This window comes from Anolis sagrei, chromosome 11 (assembly GCF_037176765.1).
Source record: "Anolis sagrei isolate rAnoSag1 chromosome 11, rAnoSag1.mat, whole genome shotgun sequence".
In the NCBI taxonomy this organism is placed as follows: Eukaryota; Metazoa; Chordata; class Lepidosauria; order Squamata; family Dactyloidae; genus Anolis; species Anolis sagrei.
In genome coordinates this window covers 3,410,001-3,433,277 of record NC_090031.1, presented here as the reverse complement: position 1 = coordinate 3,433,277, position 23,277 = coordinate 3,410,001, and the positions used below count along the sequence as shown (strand labels likewise).

The window sequence follows — 23,277 nt, the reverse complement described above, 5'->3', positions numbered from 1 at the left end:
GCCTTCCTTACCTAACAGAAGTGGATTGGACTGGATGGCCCTCGGGTTTGCTTTCAAACCTATGATTCTATGACATATCTACTATCTACATCTCTCTCCTATCTATCTATCAACCATGTCTATGGCTGGATGGCCATCTGTCGGGAGGGATCGGATTGTACCTCCTTTTTGTGACAGAAGGGGGCTGGACTGGATAGCCCTTGGCTTTACTTTCAAATCTATTATTCTATCATATTATCTAATATCTATATCTATCTCCTCTCTATCTGCCTATACACCTTGCTATCTATCTATCTATCTATCTATCTATCTATCGTAGCTGTGGCTGGATGGCCATCTGTCGAGAGGGATCGGTTTGTGTCCTTCCATTATGGCAGGATTGGATGGTCCTTGGCTTTACTTTCAAACATATGATATATCTACTATCTATTATATCTCTTCTATCTATTGATCGATCTATCTATCATATCTATGGCTGGGTGGCCATCTGTCAGGAGGGATCGGATTGTGTCCTTCTCTTATGGCAGAAGAGGGTTGGACTGAAGTGCCCTTGGCTTTGCTTTCAAACCTATGATACAGCTACTATCTATATCTATCTCCTATCTATCTATCTATCTATCTATCTGGTTGGATGGCCATCGGTCGGGAGGGATCGGATTGTGTCCTTCCTTTACGACAGAAGGGAGCTGGACTGAAGGGCCCTTGGCTTTGCCTTCAAACCTATTATTCTGTGATATATTTACTATCTATATCTATCTACTATTTATTTATCTATCTATCACATCTATGGCTGGATGGTCTTTGGGGGTCTCTTCCAGCTCTATGTGTCTCTGCTGGCCTTTTAGCAGGGGCTGGTGGCCGTCCACTGGGAGGGATCGGATTGTGCCTTCCTTGATGGCGGAATGGGCTGGACTGGATGGCCCCTGGGGGTCCCTTGGCAAACGACCTCCCTCCTTGCAAAGACTCACCCGGACGAGGGTGGTGATGAGGTTCAGGAAGGCAATAGTCACGCCATATTCACCCTGCGGCTGCTCCATGTTCATCAGGAGGTTTCCGTATGCGCCGGCATTCATTCCCTCAGCACTGTGGAGGAACAGAGGGAAGGTCAGTGGGAAGCGGTTGCAGATATGCAATAACAACAATAATAATAATGTATTACTTTACTGCAAGCTGCTTTGAGTAGCTTTTGAGAGAGAGAAAAAGTTGGACAATAATAATAATAATGTATTATTTTTACTGTAAGCCACTTTGAGACTTTTTAGAGAGTAAAAGTTGGGTAATAATAATAATAATAATAATAATGTATCCGTTTAACTTAATGATATGCCTTACCTGATCATGTGGCTTATGGTGGAGACTGGATTTGCGACGAAAGGTAAAAAGCCCGTGTGATGAAGATCTGTCCAAACCTGAAAAGACAGGCCAAAATTGGTTCATCAATTGGCCTATTGATACATGTGAGTGGATTGAACCCAAGCCATAAGCAAGTCTCTGTTTACTTTTGCCGGCATCCGGGAAGCCAAGACGGTCAGGCAGTTGACGCAGGAAGCAATGACATCCAAGGGAGGAGAGATCACAGTCGTCAGCCTGCAAAAGAGGCAAGGCCTTTGAGAACAAGGTTCCCCAGATAGGTAATTCGTCAATCCCAAAGACTCAGTAAAGCAACCCACATGACTCGAAAAAGCAATCCAAAATGTGAAAGCAATCCAAACGATTCAAGAAAACCATCTAAATGCCTTGAGAAAACAATCCAAAATAAGAAAGCAATCAAGAAATACTCAAAAAAGCAATCTGAAATAATTATCAATCCAAAGTACTCAAGAAAGTAATCAGAAATATTTGAGAAAGCAATCCAAAATACTCAAGAAAACAACTAAAAATAAGGAAGCAATCCAAAATAAGGAAACAATCCAAAATATGAAAGCAATCCGAAATACTTGAGAAAGCAATCTAAAATAAGGAAACAATCCAAAATACTTGAGAAAGCAATCTAAAATAAGGAAACAATCCAAAATACTTGAGAAAGCAATCCAAAATAAGGAAACAATCCAAAGTATGAAAGTGATCCAAATACCTGAGAAAGCAATTCAAAATAAGGGAACAATTCAAAATATGAAAGCAATCCAAAACAAGGAGACAATCCAAAATACTCGAGAAAGCAATCCAAAATAAGGAAACTATCCAAAGTATGAAAGCAATCCAAAATACAAGAGAAAGCAATCCAAAATAAGGAAACAATCCAAAATACTCGAGAAAGCAATCCAAAATACTCGAGAAAGCAATTCAAAATAAGCAAACAATCCAAAATGCGAAAACAATCCAAAATACTCGAGAAAGCAATCCAAAACAAGGAAACAATCTAAAATATGAAAGCAATCCAAAATACAAGAGAAAGCAATCCAAAATAAGGAAACAATCCAAAATGTGAAAGCGATCTGAAATACTCGAGAAAGCAATCCAAAATAAGGAAACAATCCAAAACATGAAAGGAATCCAAAATACTTGAGAAAGCAATCCAAAATAAAGAAACAATCCAAAATACTTGAAAAAGCAATCCAAAATAAGGAAACAATCCAAAATATGAAAGCAATCCAAAATACTTAAAGAATCCAAAATAATCGAGAAAACAATCCAAATATAGCTGAATTCAAATGCAGAACTGTCTGCTGACTTTTGTATTATTACTATTATTGTTGTTATCTATTTGAAGAAAGAATCACACCATCGTGAAAACCAACCATTATTATTATTATTATTATTATTATTATTATTATTGCTGACCTTTGCAGCAGCATATAGATCCGGGACGTGATCGGAAGGAGGTAATCGGCCACAGAGACGTCGGTGCTGATGACTTTGTGGACCAGGTCGATGATGGGCTTGACCCGCTGGCAGTGCTGCAGGACGTCTGGGAAAAGGAAAGAGAGTTGGATCACTTTCTAAAAGGCACTGAAATGAGCAGAGGAGCCACAAATACAACCGGAACCAGTATTGTGCTTCAAAACTCTGTCAGTCTGAATTCAGAAGTCCCAGAAAGACTCACCGGCCGTGGAGACGACGTGCAGCAGCATCTCAATCTCGCAGGTGAAGAGCGTCCAACTGCTGTAGGAATACTCCCAGCGGACCAGAAAGGCTCGGTCGTCCAGCATCACTTGCCCCACCGTTCCTTGCGGGATCCTCAGGTTGGTCTGGCCCAGCCCTAGAGAGCAAAGCAGAGGCACAGCTCAACAAGGCAGATGGCCGCCAGCCCTGTTTCCATTGCTGTTCATGCACAGATCCCATAGCGATCCGAACAGAAAAGCAGCGACATAGATAAATGCAAGTTAGGGGTTGCAATGTTTCATTTATGCCAACATAGTGCTTGTTTTGGCAACCTTCACACTTCATTTTCCCATAGGCTAAGAGAAAAAGCAGCAGACAAATAATAAAAATAGCAATAGTAATAATAATGAGATGTCTAAGGGAAAAAGTAGTATGCAAATCATAATAATAATGAAATGGTTTTTTTTCCCACTGGCAAAAAAGTGATATACAAATAATATTATTAATAAAACAATAATAATGATGAAATGGCTTTATTTTCCCACTTGCAAAAAGTGATAGACAAATAATATTATTAAAAAAAACAATAATAATGATGAAATGGTTTTATTTTCCCACTGGCAAAAAGTGATAGACAAATAATATTATTAATAAAAATAATAATAATGATATAATGGCTTTATTTTCCCACTGGCAAAAAGTGATATACAAATAATATTATTAAAAAAAACAGCAATAATGATGAAATGGCTTTATTTTCCCACTTGCAAAAAGTGATATACAAATAATATTATTAAAAAAAACAGCAATAATGATGAAATGGCTTTATTTTCCCACTTGCAAAAAGTGATATACAAATAATATTATTAAAAAAACAGCAATAATGATGAAATGGCTTTATTTTCCCACTGGCATACAATTATTACTATTTATTTATTTACATAATTTCTATCGCACCCATTTCAGCCCAAAGGCGACTCAGAGCGACACATAGACGATTAGATGCCATATACATATACATATATTATACACACACACACACGCATATATCAGTTAAAAGCAATTAAATCACATCATAAATACATATAAAACTATATGCCTTGTACACTGATTTGGGGCTGTTTTGAGTTTGTTTGAGCAATAAACTTTATTACCTGAATTGGCTGGCGTCTCACCTTGACAACAAGAGTCCTCAAACTAAGGCCCGGGGGCCAGATACGGCCCTCCAAGGTCATTTACCCAGCCCTTGCTCAGGGTCAACCTAAGTCTGAAACTACTTGAAAGCACACAACAACAACAACAACAACACTCCTATATCATCAGCCAAAACTAATACGTTTATATTTGTTAAAATTGTTCTTCATTTTAATTATTGTATTATTTTAAATGTTTTTTGCATAGGAATTAATTTGTGGATTTTTTTTTTTCAAATTAAAATCCGGCCCTCCAACAGTTTGAGGGACTGTGACCTGGCCCTTTGTTTAAAAAGTTTGAGGACTCCTGCTATAAAACTATAAAAATCTATTTAAAAAAACTATAAAACTATAAAAAATCTATGAAAAAACAGTATTTTCCCACTGGCAAAAAGTGATATACAATTATTATTATTATTATCATCAACAACAACAACAACAACAGAATGTACAATATCCTAATAATAACAACAATAACAGTATGTAACATATTTTTTGTTCCTAGGGTATAAATGTCATTTCCTAATTGGCTCTATCATTAAAACATGGGGAAAAGGTGTATTAAACTGCCTAAGCTTTGTTTCTGTGGGAGGGACATACAAAGTTTCTGGACTAGAACAGCTCTTTTCAAAGGAAGGAAGGCACAAATAAGCAGGAAATCACACTTTCAAACCAGAAACAGAACCTTTTCCCCGAAGGCCATCCTCACCCAGGGGATAGAGCAGCTTGGGGCGTTGCATTCGCCACAGGGTCCCGTCCTCGTGTGAGATCACGTCGGGCGGCTTGTGTTTGTGCAGCTCGATGTAGAAAGACATCTTGTCCAAGAAGGTGTAAACCTGGAAGGAAGGAGGAAGGGGAAAAGGTGAGGTGAAGAGGAAGAAGCAGAAAGGCCAGCTCTGGGATTTCATGCACGCTCTCCCAAGGAAACATCCAGGTTTGTTATGATTTGTGTCTGATGTTCCTGTTGATGTTCCTGATGGGACTAGGGATGATGTTCCTGTTAATGGGCCTGGGGATTTAATGCTCCATTCCTTTTCATGTCCTCTATATCTACCTTTTTGGCCGTGGATTTGTCCGAAACCAATGCGGTGAAGAGCTGCAGCAGTGGAGAAAGGCGGTGGGGAAACATCCCGCAAACACTTTCCAAGATAATACCCAGGCCTGTGGTTGGCTCCTGAAACGGGACATGCACACAAAACACAATTATTGAAAAACAAACAAATGAAACAACCCCATCGGCAATCAAAATAAACATTTTCTCAGTAGGACAACTTTATAGCAAGAGTCTATTATTATTATTATTATTATTATTATTATTATTATCTCGAGGTCTGAGAATGGCCTGGGAAGGAATCCCACTGGAGCATTGAAGCACACCCAAATTCCTGGGAGTCATTCTGGACTGTGCTCTGACTTACAAGAAGGTTGCTTGCCTATCAATCAAAAAGTGGACACTAGAAATAATATCATATAAAAGCTGACTGGCACAACCTGGGGATCACAACCAGACACAGTGAAGACATCTGCCCTTGCGCTATGCTACTCCACTGCCCAGTGTGGAACACATCTCACCATGCTAAAACAGTGGATGTGGCTCTTAATGAGACATGCTGCATTATCATGGGGTGTCTGCGCCCTACACCATTGGAGAAACTACACTGTTTAGCCGGTATTGTACCACCTGACATCTGCCGGGAAGTAGCAGCCAATAGTGAAAGGACCAAGGCAGAGACATCTCCAGCTCATCCCTTGTTTGGGTATCAGCCAGCACGTCAACGACTTAAATCAAGAAATCATTTTCTAAGATCTACAGAGACACTCGCTGGAACACCTCAGCAAGCGAGAGTCCAAAAGTGGCAGGCTCAAACCCAGAACCTCAATCCATGGCTGATACCAAATGAGAGCCTCCCCCCTGGGCACATGGAAGACGGGGCGACTTGGAAGGCGCTGAACAGACTGAGCTAGGCTGATAGTTGGCAGCTCACGCCAACTTGGGGCTTCAAACTTCTAACTTTTTGGTTGATAGATCTTATAACTGCTGATGATTTACCAGCTGTGCTAAACCTCCGGTACTTTCCTGGCTGTTGCCTTAAAGCCCTGCTTAAGATGGCAATTCGTAACTCAAATCTCAGCTCACATATCAAAGCAAAAAAATAAATCAACCAGAGCAACGGCTTGTATCTGAAAAATCCCGTAACATGGTTTTTGCGATACAAAAACCAACTTGTAAGCCAAGGATTGACTGTACTTGGTCTCAGTAACACAATGGAAAGAAATGGGAGACTCATTTCCCTCGCAGCTGACTCACCGTCTTCCAAAAGAGCGGAGGGATGCTTGGGGAAGAGAGGACTTCGCATGCGGTGTCGATGATGTCCTTGAGGAAGAGAAAGAGAAAGAGTGTGTCCCACATGACACGACAGATGGGCGCTTCGGTCCCAACTGTTCTGGGGGAAGAGATCCACTTGGGAGCCTTACCTGCTGGTTGCCCAACTTGTGCAGCTCCAGGGAGGTCAGGGCAAAGGAGAGCAGGCTGTAAATGCACAAGGAGACGGTGCTGGAGATGCACTGCCAAAGGAAAGGAAAGGGTTCAGGCATCGAGAGCCACATCAGAATCAGGCCTGCCTTCAAAGAGCCACTGAAGGCCATCCACAAAGGCCGTATAGGTGGCGGGGTATAAATAAAGATTATTATTAATAATAATAATAATAATAAAAACAATAATAATAATAACCTAGCAGTTTTCAAGGTCTGGCTTCTTACTGCCTGGGGGAATCCTTTGTTGGGAGGCCAATTTCTACATTCAATTGCTACCTCCAACAGACAAGAGTTCTTTCTCCCACCCTGGACATATAAACCCCATTTTCCTAGTTTCCAACAGACCTCACAACCTCTGAGGATGCCTGCCATAGATGCAGGCAAAACGTCAGGAGAGAATGCTTCTGGAACATTGTCAGACAGCCCAGAAAATGCACAGCAACCCAGTTATTATTATTATTGTTATTATTATTATTATTCCCTGCCTCAAAGGAGTGGTACACAGAAGTGACCAAAGCTCAGACTCACGTTTCCTTCGCCACTGATGGATCGGAGCAGCTTGGTGAGGTACTGGAAGACGTTGAGCTGGATGGCGGTACTCCCCAGGCGGCGGATGACGCTGGGCGCCTCTTCGGGGCTGAGCGTGTGGCGGAGCAAGGCCCAGGCTAGGAGGATGGGGGCGTGGTGGGGAGAATCCCCCAGGGTCAGCAGCAGGCTGTCCATCTCCTGCCCAAAACAACAACACAGGGGAACCCGTCATACACACCTCAATGTCATACACACAAGATGACCAAGCCCCGAGGGTTAGGTAGCAGCCAGGGCTTCATTTACCCTTCATTTAGTCTTTTCTAGCCTTGTTCTAGGTCCCCCAAGCAATTTTCTGCTAGAAGACCCCATAATAATAACAATACACCAAAATAATCATTATCATAACAACAACATCATTTATTTATCATCCACCTCTACTAATGGCTCAAGGAACAATAACGACAATCTAGACGTTTAGGTTGAGTCTCAGCCTTTTAAAAGAGATGTTTCACTGAAAATAGTAATAGTAATAACAACAACAATCTAGACGTTCAGGTTGAGTCCCAGTCTTTAAAAAAGGATGTTTCACTGAATATAGTAATTTTTTTTTTGATGTGTCAGGAGCGACTTGAGAAACTGCAAGTCGCTTCTGGTGTGAGAGAATTGGCCGTCTGCAAGGACGTTGCCCAGGGGACGCCTGGATGATTTGATGTTTTACCATCCTTGTGGGAGGCTTCTCTCATGTCCCCACACGAGGAGCTGGAGCTGATAGAGGGAGCTCATCCGCCTCTCCCCCGATTCAAACCTGCGACCTGTCGGTCTTCAGTCCTGCCAGCACAGGGGTTTAACCCACTGCGCCACCGGGGGCTCCAATATAGTAGTAGTAGTAATAATAATAATAATAATAATAATTGTGATAATGATAACAACAACAACCTCCTAGAGGTTTACACTGAGTCCCAGTTTCTTAAAAGGGACATTTCACTGAAAATAATAACAATAACAACAATAATCTAGGCATTTAGGTTGAGTCCCAGTCTTTAAAAAGGGATGTTTCACTGAATAATAATAATAATAATAATAATAATAATAATAACCTTCTAGAGGTTTTTAAAAGGAATGTTTTACTGAACATAATAGTAATATTCATCAGCAGCCAAACAACAATATAATAATAATAATAATAATAATAATAATAATGATAATGGGTTGTTGTAGGTTTTTTTCGGGCTATATGGCCATGGTCTAGAGGCATTCTCTCCTGACGTTTCGCCTGCATCTATGGCAAGCATCCTCACTACCTCTGAGGATGCTTGCCATAGATCAGTGGTTCTCAACCTGTGGGTCCCCAGGTGTTTTGGCCTACAACACCCAGAAATCCCAGCCAGTTTACCAGCTGTTAGGATTTCTGGGAGTTGAAGGCCAAAAACATCTGGGGACCCCAGGTTGAGAACCACTGCCATAGATGCAGGCGAAACGTCAGGGGGGAATGCCTCTAGACCATGGCCATATAGCCCAAAAAAACCTACAACAATCTAGTGATTCCGGCCATGAAAGCCTTTGACAATACAATGATGATAATAATAATTTTTTCTTTATTTCCCTCCTCTCCTTACAGCTCAAGGCAGGGCTCAAAATAGTTAAACTACATCATTATGTTTCACATGGATAGGAAACTAGCTCATTCTGGCCTCTCTCGCAAACTGATTCGCAACGACTGGTGACCATTTCTTCTTGAATTACCTGCCGGATCTGCCCGCTGACTGAAAACTTGTGCCCGTCGTTCCTGCCGTCCAGCAAACGCTCGTGCAGAGAATCCATCTCCATGCCTTCCACTACGATCAGAGCACTTAAATACCTGGGAGGAGAAATGGCGGGAGAGACAGAAGCCTCAAGGAGAGAAACGTCTTGAATTTCAGATTCAAAGATTGGGTTATTTCTTAAAGGGATAGGCAGCTCTTCCTACTGAAACCAAGGAAAGATGTTGGGGTTCGATCATGTGACTCTGGGGTTCCCTTCCAAGTCTAAGAAGCACAACGAGCCTGATGCGGTGCACGCACCCGATGTGTTCCACCAAGGGGTCCATGGTTTCGTCAATCAGGTGCCGGTTGGTCTGCCGTGAGCCGAAGCCTTGCTCTTTGAAGGTCTTGGCGAAGCCCAGCAGGTCCTCGGGGGGCATCTCGAAGTAGGCGTAATACAGGAAGATGACCTCCAGCAGGAAGGACTGCTCCCTCAGGCACTGCACGAACCAGCAGGAGACCTGCCGCTCCGTCTGCGCAAAAGAAAATGCACAAAAGGACCAGCATCATTACCACCACTGGCATCGAGGGAGAAAAGCAACCATTCGAAATGGCTTCCAAAATAAACAATTTCCATGTAGGCAAGATGCCTGCCAAAGATGTGGGCAAAACGTTAGGAGAGAATGCTTCTGGAACATGGCCAGACACAGCAACCCAACCATATTGATGCTATCCTACAAGCACATAAGACCAATATGGAAACTTAGTATAACAACAGCACGGGAATCAATTACCATGAGGCTTCCATGGGTCTCCCACGTTGGGGCCTCCGCTCTGTACAGCTCCTCAAACTGTTTCCTGTAGTTACGAACCAGCTCCTTATCCAGTTTGTCCACAAACTGCGAAAATGGGACCTGCAAAGCAAAGCGACCGCATTGTGGAAACAAGAAGATAATTAGAGGAAGATTCCTCCCACTTCCTGTATTCTCAGCCCCGTTCTTAACTAGAAGTCGTTTGTAAGTTGAATGCTTGTAACTCAGGGTAATACTACTAAAAGATAAGCCGACAAATGAGCATTTGCATCGATCAGGATGTGGTGGAATGAGGGAAAGGAAGCCTTGCTCACCATATGCGGGTGCCGCTCATCCTGGAAGTAAGTGAGAAGGTGGAGGACACAGCGAAGGAGGCAGATCCGTTCGTCGTAATAGTAGTCTGCAAACTGGGGAAACAGGAGAGCCTTGGCCTGAGTCTGTCAGAAACCACAGCAGCAACTGCTACCCCACTTAGTCTACACTGTGTTGTTTAACTTATTTTTATTACGCTTTTTGAAAATCTGTGACCAAAGTTTGGGATTGTTAGCCACCTCGAGTCCCCTCAGGGAGAAAGGTGTGACGTAAATAAAGTAATTATTAATAATAATGATAATGATATTGTTAGCCGCTTTGAGTCCCAATGGGGAGGAAGGCAGGTTATAAAGATTATTATTATTATTATTATTATTTCATTGGAACTTTTAATAATAATGATAATAATTTCTTTGGAACTTTTAATAATAATAATAATAATAATAATAATAATTTCATTGGAACTTGTAATAATAATAATAATAATAATAATAATTTATTTGGAACTTGTAATATTATTATTATTATTATTATTATTTCATTGGAACTTGTGCCACAAATACCATCTGCCTGCAACAAAGAACTGGTGGGATCACAAGCCTGAAAAAGTTACAGAGAATGAACATGTCAAGCTACTCTGGGACTTCCAGATTCAGACAGACAGAGTTTTGGAGCACAAGACTCCTGACTTCACGATAGAGTTAAAAAAACAAAGTATGGATTGTCGATGTCGCACTCCCAGGTGACAGCAGGATTGAAGAGAAACAACTGGAAAAGCTGGCACGATATAAGGATTTAAAGATTGAACTGCAAAGACTCTGGCACAAGCCAGTCAAGGCGGTCCCAGTGGTGATCAGCACACTGGGTGCAGTGCCTAAAGACCTTGGCCTGCACTTAAACACAATCGACGCTCACAAAATTACCACCTTACTGGGATCTGGACGCATTATTCACCAATACATCACACAGTCCTAGACACTTGGGAAATGTCTGACGTGTGATCCAATTCAACAGCCAGCAGAGTGTCTGCTGTGGACTCATCTTATTGTGTTTCAAATAATAATAATCAACGTTATTTATACCCCATCATCATCTCCCCAAAGTGGACTCGGGGCATCTTACATGAGGACAAGCCCAGTAGTGCAATTACAATAACATAACAACATAATACAAAAACATGAAATAAACATTGCAAAAGATAAGTAAAGCAAAAATAAAATTTTAAAAATGCAAGATAATACAGAGAAAAATCAAACACGATCACAGTGAGCGGGCCACATGTACAGGTAATGATAAAATTCAGGAGGAGATAGAAATAAAAACAGGTGGCACTCTCCACCCTGCAAGGTGACTTGTTCAATTAAACTTGTTGAATTATCTCCTTGGCTTCCAGAGTTTGATTGGATAAAAAGCTCTGAATATTTTGGTGCTAATTAGTAAGAAAGAACAGCAGAGACCCCCAACACCTTAAGTTGACACCGTAGCATGAGACTTGCTGACAACCTAGTCAAAGCTGGTTTGGCAGGGATGGACATGGGCTCCCTCCCCACCCCATCCCGCCCGAAATACAGTGTATCCTCACTTATTGCCACAGCAAAGTTTTCCCTTTCTGTTTCCATCACTTCCAGAAGTATAAAGAAACAGGAAGGGAAGGCGTTGCAGCGACGGCAAGGGAGGGTTTCCTGTAGTTTGAGGGAATCAGAATTCTGGGGATCAGGAAGTGACTACGATCCCATCTCCCCAGTCTGCCCGAGCTCAGCGAGTCTGGGGTGAGGGCACATGATTGGGTCGCACATGTGTTGGACTGCAGCTATGCTGCAGACAAGGACATGGCTGTCATGATGGGAAATGGATGGACTAGAAGATAGGGCTGGGGAGGTTTTGGTAGGGAAGCCCATCTCCTGCCACACATCCCCTTCGTCTGTTCAACAACAACAACAGGATTGCAACAAAAACAACAACAGGGTTGTTACAGCAGAAACACAAGGCTACAGTTACACAATTACAACATTGTAGAAGCAGGAAATTATACTAAAATTCCAACCAGAATAGTTAACTTGCTCCCCAAAGTGCTCCCAGTTGCCCCAGTTTGAAACAAGGACCACATTGTAGATAACTGGCTTGACTAATGAACTAACACTACTGAAAATTCAAAACATCCATGCCCCTGAGGTTCTGCGCATGGCACCTGATGCAAAGAAACTGCTGCCTTGAATAATGAAAAAAGGAACACAGAGAATTGAGCTTGAGGTTACTGACCTTCAGTATCAGGGCCTGACATTGTCTTTCGTCCTGCACGACCGTCTGAGGCAAAGAACAAACAAAAAAATGGGTAAGGATTAGTTCATATCATACAGCCACGCAAGGATGTGCACTCGGAGAAAACCTCGTCCTGTTTCATGTCCCGGATTTCATCAGGGGCCCCGATCCATTTTTTGTAAGTCTCCCGAAATTGGGAGGTTTGTTTTCAGTTCTTTTGTTTTGGAGCCCGAAAATCGGACCATTATGGGGCGAGGGGCACTTCCAACTCACTGGCTCCCCTTCCCAATGTGCGTTTTTATCTGGCACCTACTGGTTCTACTCTAGAGTAAGAGGTGCCCAACTGCTGGCACAGTATCAGCCATTGATTGAGGTTCTGGGTTTGAGCCTGCCACTTTTGGACTCTCACTTGCTGAGGTGTTCCAGCGAGAGTCTCTGTAGATCTTAGAAAACTATTTCTTGATTTGAGTCGATGACGTACTGGCTGATACCAAAACAGGGGATGAGCTGGAGATGTCCGGATCTGCTTGCCTGCCTGCATACCCTGCCACCACGCATGCGCTGCCACAGTTTCCCAGAGTGCGTGTGTGGCAGAGCATGCAGGAAAACCCAGAGCGTGCCTGCAGACGAGCTCCAGACCTGCCTGCCTGCCCCACATGCACCATCATTCCAAGGCAAGAAGTTTGGATGCACACAAAAGCAGGCTTTCATGCCGAGCAAATTTTCGTGTGGGGAGGGGGCCTTCCTGTTTTGTGCTTCCAAAGAAACGGAAGGCACGAAAGAAAAGGTAGAAACGGTAGGTGCGAATTTCCCGCACATGCCTACTGCCAAGGCATGAATTGTGTATAATAACAACAAGAATCATTTATTTATTTTTTTACTATACTTTTATACTGCCTTTCTCAGCCTTATCAGCAGTTTACGACAAGTCAGTACACATAATAGCAAAATACAGGTTAAGCATTAAGACAATATTAAACCAGAATAAAAACAATAAAAACCAACATCATCATCAGCGTCTCCTAGTTAAAAACGTTGTCCACATTCCATTGTCAAGTGATTACATTTCCTATGACAGTTACTCTGATTTGTAAACGTTTGCTGATATAACCATATCTTCACTTGTCTCATCATCATCATCCATCAGTGTTCGGGTCCACAGTGCTCTCTGGATGTAGGTGAATGCACAAATATATATAACTACACACATACACACACACACACACACACACACACAATAATAATAATAATAATAATAATAATAATAATATTTTATTTATACCCCGCCACCATCTCCCCAAGGGACTCGGAGCGGATTCCATGAAGCCAAGCCCAACAACACATCAATAAAAACAACAGGGAATAAGCTAAATAAACAATACAGTTAATATAACTCACACACAGACAATAACACACAAGCGTTTAAAAACCTATGGCCGAGTCAGATGTAATAGTTAAAACTTTAAAAATAAATGCTGGACATGAACAGAGGATGTATCTAGTAGGAGGGTTTTAAACGAAAAGTAGAAAGCACATATATATAGCTGGCACTACACTTAAAAATATCCCTGTTCCAACTTACAAACAAATTCAACTTAAGAACAAACCTACAGCACCAATCTTGTTTGTAACTTGGGGACTGCCTGTATAGGCTTCCTTCAACAACTGTTGCCAGTTTGAGAAGGAAAATTCATTCCTCCCGCACAGAACTGGGTTGACTATTAAATAGTTCCATAAAAGAGACTGCAAGTATGATTCATATAATAAGGAGCTTAGCTTTGGGTGGCTTTTGTAGCGTAGCAAGAGAGGCACACCATATTGGCGCACAACTTGGGGGGGAGGGACACAACCTACTGACCTTAACTGAATCTCTGGTCCCTCTATAATCCTCTTGCAGGTAACACTGTAACAGCTGCAGACTTTGCTCTTCATCCAGACTCTGGAGGAATACAAACAATATGAATGCATTTACATCAAAAGAGCTCAAGGGCAATCAAGAATTGCAGCTTTTCCAAGTTACACAGTTAACCAATAAAATAATGGCAACCTAGACACTATTATTTCCATTCAGACAGTGAGAAGCATTGGTTGTATTGCCACTCTTTTGATAGTTGATTGATTCCTGTTGGCTGAGCTATATTTGGAGTAATTAGCTCCAAATATAGGGTGTCACATAGGTGGCTGGGCTGTAACACCTGCAATCTCTACTCACCAAAAACTTGCTGACTCTCAGGGCCAGTTCCTTCAGCGGAGCAGAGACATTCTTGTCGGCTTTGACTTTGGCGGCTGAGTTTGCACTTTAGGTTAAAAGACAAAAGAAAACGATTAACCATTTTCAGAATTCAAAAGGGACAAAATACACATGAAACATAAGTGTGCACCTAGTCAGTATAGTAACCTAAGTGTGCACACATATGAAACAACAACAACAACAATATATTAAAATGAAGATAAGGATCCATCAGCTATACCTGGGTGGTTTGTAGTACGAAAGCCCTTCAAGTAGCCGCTGGGAGTGCTGATTTAGTTCTTCTGTAATCTGAGCCTAGAACAGGGGAGAAAAAACAAAGAATATATACAGAGCTATCTCGAAGCCACGTTTTTCGGATCTTTTAATGGACTGAAAAAGCCTCCCTTGGCCTATAATGGGGTCAAGCTGGGCAGCGGAGCCTGGAGGCTATTGCTTCCAATATTGGATATATTTCTCTCTCCTCTTCCCCTCCCTAAACAGTGTATTTTCTTTTCTGCTTCTCCTCTGCTTCTCCTCTCAGGTTGGAATGTTTTGAAAAGGGAAAGGAGTGGGAGAGACGCCCTTGCAAATCTGGAATATCCATTAACCTTATCAAAGCATTTCCCCCTGAAATATTTGTTAATCTTTCCTACAGATATATAGGCATTTCCCCCTGCAAGCCTTTCCAATCCTTATGTACCTATATATTTGTATCTATCTATCTACATTCATTTTATAAATGAATTTTCCTCTCACATGTTTGCAGGTCTTTGCAAATCTTATATACATATAGATATCTAGAGATTTCCATGTACCTTTATACCTTTTACCTTAACTTTTAATACATTAATTTAATATATAAATTTTCCTCTCACATGTTTGTAAGTCTCAGCAAATTCTATACAGATACAGATATCGATAAATATATAAAGGTGTGTGTGTGTGTAGATATATATGTGTGTGTATGTGTGTGTGTGTATATAGATAAAAATAATTTTATATATCAATCTTCCCCTCACATGTTTGCAAGTCTTTGCAAATCCTATATAGATATAATTATCTATAATTAATATAGATATAATTATCTATAGAGAGAGAGATGTCCAGATCGATATATATTAATATAGATATATGGGGCTTGTAAATATTACAGGGGGAAATGCACACACAAATATATATAGACATGTCTAGCTAGGTATGAATATAGATATATAGAACTTGCAAATATTTCAGGGGAAATACACACATACAGAGAGAGATGTCTAGGCAGATATAAACATAGATATATAGGGCTTGCAAATATTGCAGAAGAGAAATGCACTTATAGGATTTGCAAATGTTTTGGAGGAAATGCATATGTAAAATTAATATATATAATTATAAATCTATATCTAGCTCTGCATTGTTTATATAGAGATTGAATGTTTGCCTGTTACAAGGTTGGAAACCACCCTGAGTCCCCATGGGGAGATAGGGTGGGAGACAAATGAAATTCTATTATTAGTAGTATTATTATAAAGTTATTGTTGATGCCATATTGTTTTTGTTGACCCTGCTTTTCCACTTACAGAGCTAGTTTACTGCTTTTCTTTGAAATAAGGTAAATATTCAAAAGCATTTCATCTACTGATGCTTCAATTAATGTAATTTTATTGGTATCTATTTTTATTTTGAAATTGACCAGTAGTTGCTGCATTTCCCACCCTTGGCTTAGACTCGAGTCAATACGTTTTCCCAGTTTTTTGGTGGTAAAATTAGGTGCCTCGACGTATATTCGGGTCGGCTTATACACGAGTATATACGGTATTTAAAAATAGTGGCCAAACTCCAAAGGAAGCCTGTATGAAAGCTGCTCCAAAACAAAACTACGGAAAGCAAGCAACACATTGAAAAAATACCCTCAAAACATAACGGTACAGAATAGAATGACAGAATCCTAAAGACCATCTAGTAAGTTTAACCCCATTCTGCCAGCACAATCAAATCCCTCCCGACAGATGGCCATGCAGCTGCTGTAGAAGAGAAAGAAATTAAATGATCCCACTTACGGCTTCTCTAAAAGAGGACCTGCCCAACAGAATGGTCCAGAGTTCTCGGTTGCTCCTATGGAAAACAGAAAAACAGATCAACATTGTAAGAAAGCATGCACCATCAAAGAAGAAATCAATTCTTTTAAAAAAGGACTCTTGAATATCAATTTGGGTGAGGCAAAGAGAACAAAAAAATATATGTATTGTCGAAGGCTTTCATGGCTGGAATCACTAGGTTCTTGTGGGTTTTTTCGGGCTATAGAGCCATGTTCTAGAGGCATTTCTCCTGACGTTTCGCCTGCACCTATGGCAAGCATCCTCAGAGGTTGAGAAGGTCTGTTGGAACTAGGACAATGGGTTTATATATATCTGTGAAATGGCTGGGGTGGGGCAAGGAGCTCTTCCCTGCTGCAGTTAGGTGTGAATGTTCAGCTGATCACCTTCATTAGCATTTGAAGGCCTGCCTGCGCCTGGGAAAATCTGTTGCTGGGAGGTGTTAATCTGTGCCTGGTTTTTTCCTCTCTGTTGTTTGGCTGTTATAATTTTAGAGTTTTTTAATACTGGTAGCCAGATTTTGTTCATTTTCATGGTCTCTTCCTTTCTGTTGAAATTGTCCACATGCTTGTGGATTTCAATGGCTTCTCTGTGTAGTCTGACATGGTGGTTGTTGGTGTGGTCCAGCATTTCTGTGTTCTCAAATAATATGCTGTGTCCGGGCTGGTTCATCAGGTGCTCTGCTATGGCTGACTTCTCTGGTTGAAGGAGTCTGCAGTGCCTTTCATGTTCCTTGATGCGTGTCTGGGCAATGCTGCGTTTGGTGGTCCCTATGTAGACTTGTCCACAGCTGCATGGTATACGGTAGGCTCCTGCAGAGGTGAGAGGATCCCTCTTGTCCTTTGCTGAACGTAGCATTTGTTGGATTTTCTTGGTGGGTTTGTAGATAGTTTGTATGTTGTGTTTCCTCATCAGCTTCCCTATGCGGTCAGTGGTTCCCTTGATGTATGGCAGGAACACTTTTCCTCTGGGTGGATCTTCGTCTAAACTCTCGTGTCACCCCAAAGGGGACTCAGAGCGGCTTACAAGTAATATGCAAGACCAAGAACAAGCCACGAGAGTAAAGACGAAGATCCACCCAGAGGAAAAGTGTTCCTGCCATACATCAAGGGAACCACTGACCACATAGGGAAGCTGATGAGGAAACACAACATACAAACAATCTACAAACCCACCAAGAAAATCCAACAAATGCTACGTTCAGCAAAGGACAAGAGGGATCCTCTCACCTCTGCAGGAGTCTACCGTATACCATGCAGCTGTGGACAAGTCTACATAGGGACCACCAAACGCAGCATTGCCCAGACACGCATCAAGGAACATGAAAGGCACTGCAGACTCCTTCAACCAGAGAAGTCAGCCATAGCAGAGCACCTGATGAACCAGCCTGGACACAGCATATTATTTGAGAACACAGAAATGCTGGACCACACCAACAACCACCATGTCAGACTACACAGAGAAGCCATTGAAATCCACAAGCATGTGGACAATTTCAACAGAAAGGAAGAGACCATGAAAATGAACAAAATCTGGCTACCAGTATTAAAAAACTCTAAAATTATAACAGCTAAACAACAGAGAGGAAAAAACCAGGCACAGATTAACACCTCCCAGCAACAGATTTTCCCAGGCGCAGGCAGGCCTTCAAATTCTAATGAAGGTGATCAGCTGAACATTCACACCTAACTGCAGCAGGGAAGAGCTCCTTGCCCCACCCCAGCCATTTCACAGATATATATAAACCCATTGTCCTAATTCCAACAGACCTCTACCTCTGAGGATGCTTGCCATAGGTGCAGGCGAAACGTCAGGAGAAATGCCTCTAGAACATGGCTCTATAGCCCGAAAAAACCCACAAGAACCTAAAAATATATATATTAGCAAAGTTTGAAAGGTCTAAAGTGTGCATGCCTCTCTGTAAAGTTGTTGTCGTCATCATCATCATTAGTTTCTGGCTGCCAGTCCAAGAAGTAGAGGGGGATCCTATACATTTTAATAGTTGTGTGTATGGATACTCTATTTACATCCTATAGGGCTGCCATGTTAAAGAGAAGTGAAGGCTCCTGTACATTTAATGGCTGTACATATGGACTTTATATTTTTATAGATATACATAAACATACAGATCTATACACACACATAAATACAATGTACAATTCATGCAGTGTAAGCTTGTCTTTAATGGTCGTGTGTGTATATATATGTATGTATGTATACACACACACACACACACACACACACATTATTTATTTATTTACTTGCTTGCTTATGACATTTATATGCCACCCTTCTCACCCCAAAGGGGACTCAGAGCGGCTTACAAGTAATATGTAAATACAATATATTACATTATTACCATAGCACAATATTAGTATTATATATTACTATATTGTACTATACCATTATACTGTAATATTATTAGTAATATTACATGTAATATAAAACATACAGTTATAATATCATACTATTATTAGTAGTATTATATTGTATTACATTATAATATTGTTTATTTATTTACGGCATTTATATGCTGCCCTTCTCACCCCAAAGGGGACTCAGAGCGGCTTACACACTCTGTCTCTCTCTATCTCTCTCTCTATATATACATACACACACACAATATATTATATTATTAGCATAGCACAATAGTATTATATAATACTATATTTTAATATACCATTATATTGTTGTATTAGTAATATTACATGTAATATAAAATAGGTAATTATAACATTGTATTATTATTAGTATCATATTGTATTACATTATAATATTATAAATATTACATGAATATAAAATTATATTATAAGCACAGTGCAGGAGACAAGGTGGAACATGCGCACCTGGATTAACACAATGTATTAAATAGCGAAGAGGGCTCCCATGTTTTTAAATGGTTGCCTGTATGAACTCTGTATATGTGAATATATATGACTCTACAATTCATGCAGTGTAAGGCTGTCATGTTGAAGAGAAACCCTGTGCCTTTTGTGGCTGTGTATATGAATTTTGTGTATGTATACATACACACATGTATATGGTTTGCACAATGCAAGGTTGCCATGTGTATGAACTTAATATATAATGTATCAAAGAGCAAAAAGGGATGCTATGTCTTTAACGGCTGTGTGCATGCCAGTATATATTAGTTATATAGGTTTGTTAGCTTCCACCTAGTTTGTTTACACAATGCACTTTCCCCAGCCCCTAATGAAGCTCAAGCCCCACTGCTTCCCCGTCTTGGGCTCCTCCTTTATAAATACACTTTTTAAAATTTCTTATCTCACCCAAGGTTTTAACATTTTAAACATTTTATCGCACACATTTGGCCCGCCCTTTGTGATTATGTTGTTTTGCATTTTCTATTTTATTTTGTTGTATTATGCATTTGTTGTGTTTAATTTTCTATCATTTTGTAAATTATTTTGTTGTATTATTTTTGGCTCGGCCTCATGTTAGCCACCCCGGATCCCCATTGGGGAGGTGGTGTTGGGGTATAAATAAAGATTACATTCCCCCCTATGGGAAAGTTTGGCTCCACAAACTCCACTATAATGAGCTCTCCTCCGCAAATAATCTGTCCTGTTTTATCTGCCTGAGTTTTTAATCTGTTTTGACCAGTTTTTCTCTTATCCATTACATGTAGCTTGCTGATGTTATTGTGATTGTGCTTATTGTAATTCTATATTGTTATGTTGTCATTTGTTTTATGTAATTGCGTTATTATTGTTCATTATTTGCGTTTTCGGTTTTATTTTATGTAATTGTTTTGGGCTTGACCTCATGTAAGCTGCACCGGTGGTCCACGCTCTGGTTACATCCCGTTTAGACTACTGCAACGCTCTCTACGTGGGGTTGCCTCTGAAGACTGCCAGGAAGCTTCAATCAGTCCAACGAGCGGCAGCCAGATTGCTAACAGGAGCGGGGTACAGAGACCATATGACCCCTCTGTTATGCCAGCTCCACTGGCTGCCAGTCAGCTTCCGAGCACAATTCGAAGTGCTGGTTTTGACCTATAAAGCCCTAAACGACTCCAGCCCACTTTACCTGTCCGAACGTATTCTCCCCTATGAACCATCAAGGCTATTAAGATCTTTGGGGGGGGGGGCTGCTCTCGGTCCCACCGCCCTCGCAATCACAGTTGGTGGGGATGAGGGACAGGGCCTTCTCGGTGGTGGCTCCCCAGCTTTGGAATTCCCTCCCACTAGAGATTAGATGTGCTCCCTCCCTCCTGACTTTCAGGAAACTACTAAAGACCTGGCTCTGGAATGCGGCATTCAAGGACTGAATCTATAACCTCCGTTCACAAGGAAGGAGGATGATGAACTGTGACTATGATTATGACTATGACTGGATTGACGACTTGGCTTAGGTTAATTGTGATGATGATGTTTTTATCGTACTCTATTGTACTATTTTAATATGTAATGACGTTGCACTTTGTTGTACTTATATATTATTGTACTTGCATATATGCTGTAAACCGACCTGAGTCCCTCGCTGAGGTGAGAAGGCCAGTATAGAAAACTTCTAAATAAATAATAAACCACCTATCTCCATAAATGTCCATTGACACAACCCTCATGTGGCAACCAGACACAGTGAAGACATCAGCCCTTGCGCTATGCTACTCTGCTGCTGAGTATGCATGCCCAGTGTGGAACACATCTCACCACGCTAACACAGTAGATGTGGCTCTTAATGACACATGCCGCATTATCACAGGGTGCCTGCGCCCCACACCACTGGAGAAATTACACTGCTTAGCCGGCATTGCACCACCTGACATCCGCCGGGAAGTAGCAGCCAATAGTGAAAGGACCAAGGCAGAGACATCTCCAGCTCATCCCCTGTTTGGGTATCAGCCAGCACATCAACGACTTAAATCAAGAAATCGTTTTCTAAGATCTACAGAGACACTCGCTGGAACCCCTCAGCAAGCGAGAGTTCAAAAGTGGCAGGCTCAAACCCAGCACCTCAACCAATGGCTGATACCAAATGAGAGACTCCCCCCTGGGCACACAGAAGACGGGGCGACTTGGAAGGCGCTGAACAGAGTGCACTCTGGCACCATGAGATGCAGAGCTAATCTTAAGAAATGGGTCTACAGGGTGGAATCCCCGGCATGCGAGTGGGGAAAAGAGCAAACCACTGACCACCTTCTGCAATGCACCCTGAGCCCTGCCAGATGCACCATGGAGGACCTTCTTGCGGCAACACCAGAGGCACTTCAAGGGGCCAGATACTGGTCAAAGGACATTTAAACAACTACCAAACTCACAAGTTTTGTATTTGTCTGTTTGTTTGCTTTGTTGTGTTAGAAATGTAATATAATGGACTGGTTGCTCTGACACGAGAAATAAATAGCGTGGCAACCTGAGACAGCCTTCAACCACCTATCTCCGTAAATGTTCATTGACACAACCCTCATGTGGCAACCTTTCACAGTGTCAATGATATGCCCATACATTTTCCAGATAGACAACTCTTAAAGGCACAGGAGCCCCTTTTTTCCCTTCAGAATGGTCACTTGAGACTACCTTCAAAGGTTTGAGTGAACTTGGGCCCTGCAGGTGTTTTGGACTTCAACTCCCAGCATTCCTAACAGCCTACTACAGTGCCCAGAGGCTGGGGGCTTCTGGGAACTGTAGTAGGCCGTTAGGAATGGTGGGAGTTGAAGTCCAAAACACCTGCAGGGCCCAAATTTGGCCCAGGCCTGCTCTAACTGCATCCACACATCCCTTAAAGGCATAGGAGTCCTCTCTACTCTTTCCTTTGGCATCCTCGCTTGATGGGAAGCCAAGCATTTGTGGTTTTTGTGTTTTTCCCCTCAGGCCTCCCCTCAGGAAAGGCTTCTCCTGAGGTAAAAACACGAAATTAGACCTTTTCCCCACTGCCAGGCTTATCCCGCGTCGAACCCGCTTCTACCCCGGGTATTTCCCCTTGAGGAGAAAGGGTTTTTATAGATATATGTGTATATATATTGGTTTCCCGCGCGCGCCTCTTTCTACCTCGCCGCCTGCCCGCCGGCCGCCATCTTGGTTCTCCAGCCGGCTCACGTGACTTTCTCTCCTTAAGCCCCGCCCCCTCTCCCAAGACTTCTTTCATCCCGCGTCGGTTGGGAAGGAGGGAGGGACGACTGCGCATGCGTGGGAAATGGGAAGGAAGAAGGGAGGGACGACCGCGCATGCGTGGGAAAAAGGGGGCGCGTCCCACTCTACGCGCTGACGTCACGCGCCGTAAAAGGCAAGATGGCGGCCCCCAGCAGGGTGAGTGAGTATGAAAGGCCAGTCTGTGGTCATAAGTCCTCCTTTGGCATAAATAATAGTGTAATATGATAATTAATATATAATTAGTCATATATATATAATGATAGGGAAATAAACAATGTTATAATAGATGTTATATATATATATATATATATATATAAATAATAAATATATAATTAATAATATATAATTGATAATAAGAGACATAATGTCATGAGATATATATATATATAAACATCTATTATAACAGTGTTTATTTCTCTATCATTAT

The 23,277-nt window shown here is 41.6% G+C and overlaps 2 protein-coding genes across 3 annotated transcripts in view; one reads left to right on the top strand and one right to left on the bottom strand.

Moving 5' to 3' along the window:
* NUP188 (nucleoporin 188) overlaps positions 1–22,825 on the bottom strand; it is a 57,431-nt gene extending 34,606 nt beyond the window's left edge. Inside the window, exons 1-20 of the mRNA XM_060757523.2 lie at positions 22,749–22,825; positions 16,699–16,753; positions 14,892–14,965; positions 14,633–14,717; positions 14,279–14,359; positions 12,421–12,465; positions 10,164–10,256; positions 9,832–9,951; positions 9,359–9,570; positions 9,042–9,156; positions 7,299–7,496; positions 6,711–6,800; positions 6,544–6,609; positions 5,290–5,409; positions 4,945–5,071; positions 3,044–3,199; positions 2,782–2,908; positions 1,500–1,587; positions 1,333–1,409; positions 969–1,083 (exon numbers count right to left, since the gene is read on the bottom strand). Of these exons, the coding sequence (XP_060613506.2) occupies positions 969–1,083; positions 1,333–1,409; positions 1,500–1,587; positions 2,782–2,908; positions 3,044–3,199; positions 4,945–5,071; positions 5,290–5,409; positions 6,544–6,609; positions 6,711–6,800; positions 7,299–7,496; positions 9,042–9,156; positions 9,359–9,570; positions 9,832–9,951; positions 10,164–10,256; positions 12,421–12,465; positions 14,279–14,359; positions 14,633–14,717; positions 14,892–14,965; positions 16,699–16,753; positions 22,749–22,774 (2,070 nt within the window). The 5' untranslated portion in view covers positions 22,775–22,825. The remainder of the gene's footprint in view (positions 1–968; positions 1,084–1,332; positions 1,410–1,499; positions 1,588–2,781; positions 2,909–3,043; positions 3,200–4,944; positions 5,072–5,289; positions 5,410–6,543; positions 6,610–6,710; positions 6,801–7,298; positions 7,497–9,041; positions 9,157–9,358; positions 9,571–9,831; positions 9,952–10,163; positions 10,257–12,420; positions 12,466–14,278; positions 14,360–14,632; positions 14,718–14,891; positions 14,966–16,698; positions 16,754–22,748) is intronic.
* A 96-nt stretch (positions 22,826–22,921) lies between these two features.
* Positions 22,922–23,277, top strand: part of DOLK (dolichol kinase) — a 5,103-nt gene continuing 4,747 nt past the window's right edge. The window contains exon 1 of one of the 2 annotated variants that reach the window (XM_060757524.2): positions 22,922–23,006. The gene's annotated coding sequence lies outside the window, so the exon portion shown is untranslated. Of the gene's footprint in view, positions 23,011–23,277 lie in introns of both variants that reach the window. The other variant, XM_060757525.2, reaches the window with a different exon arrangement.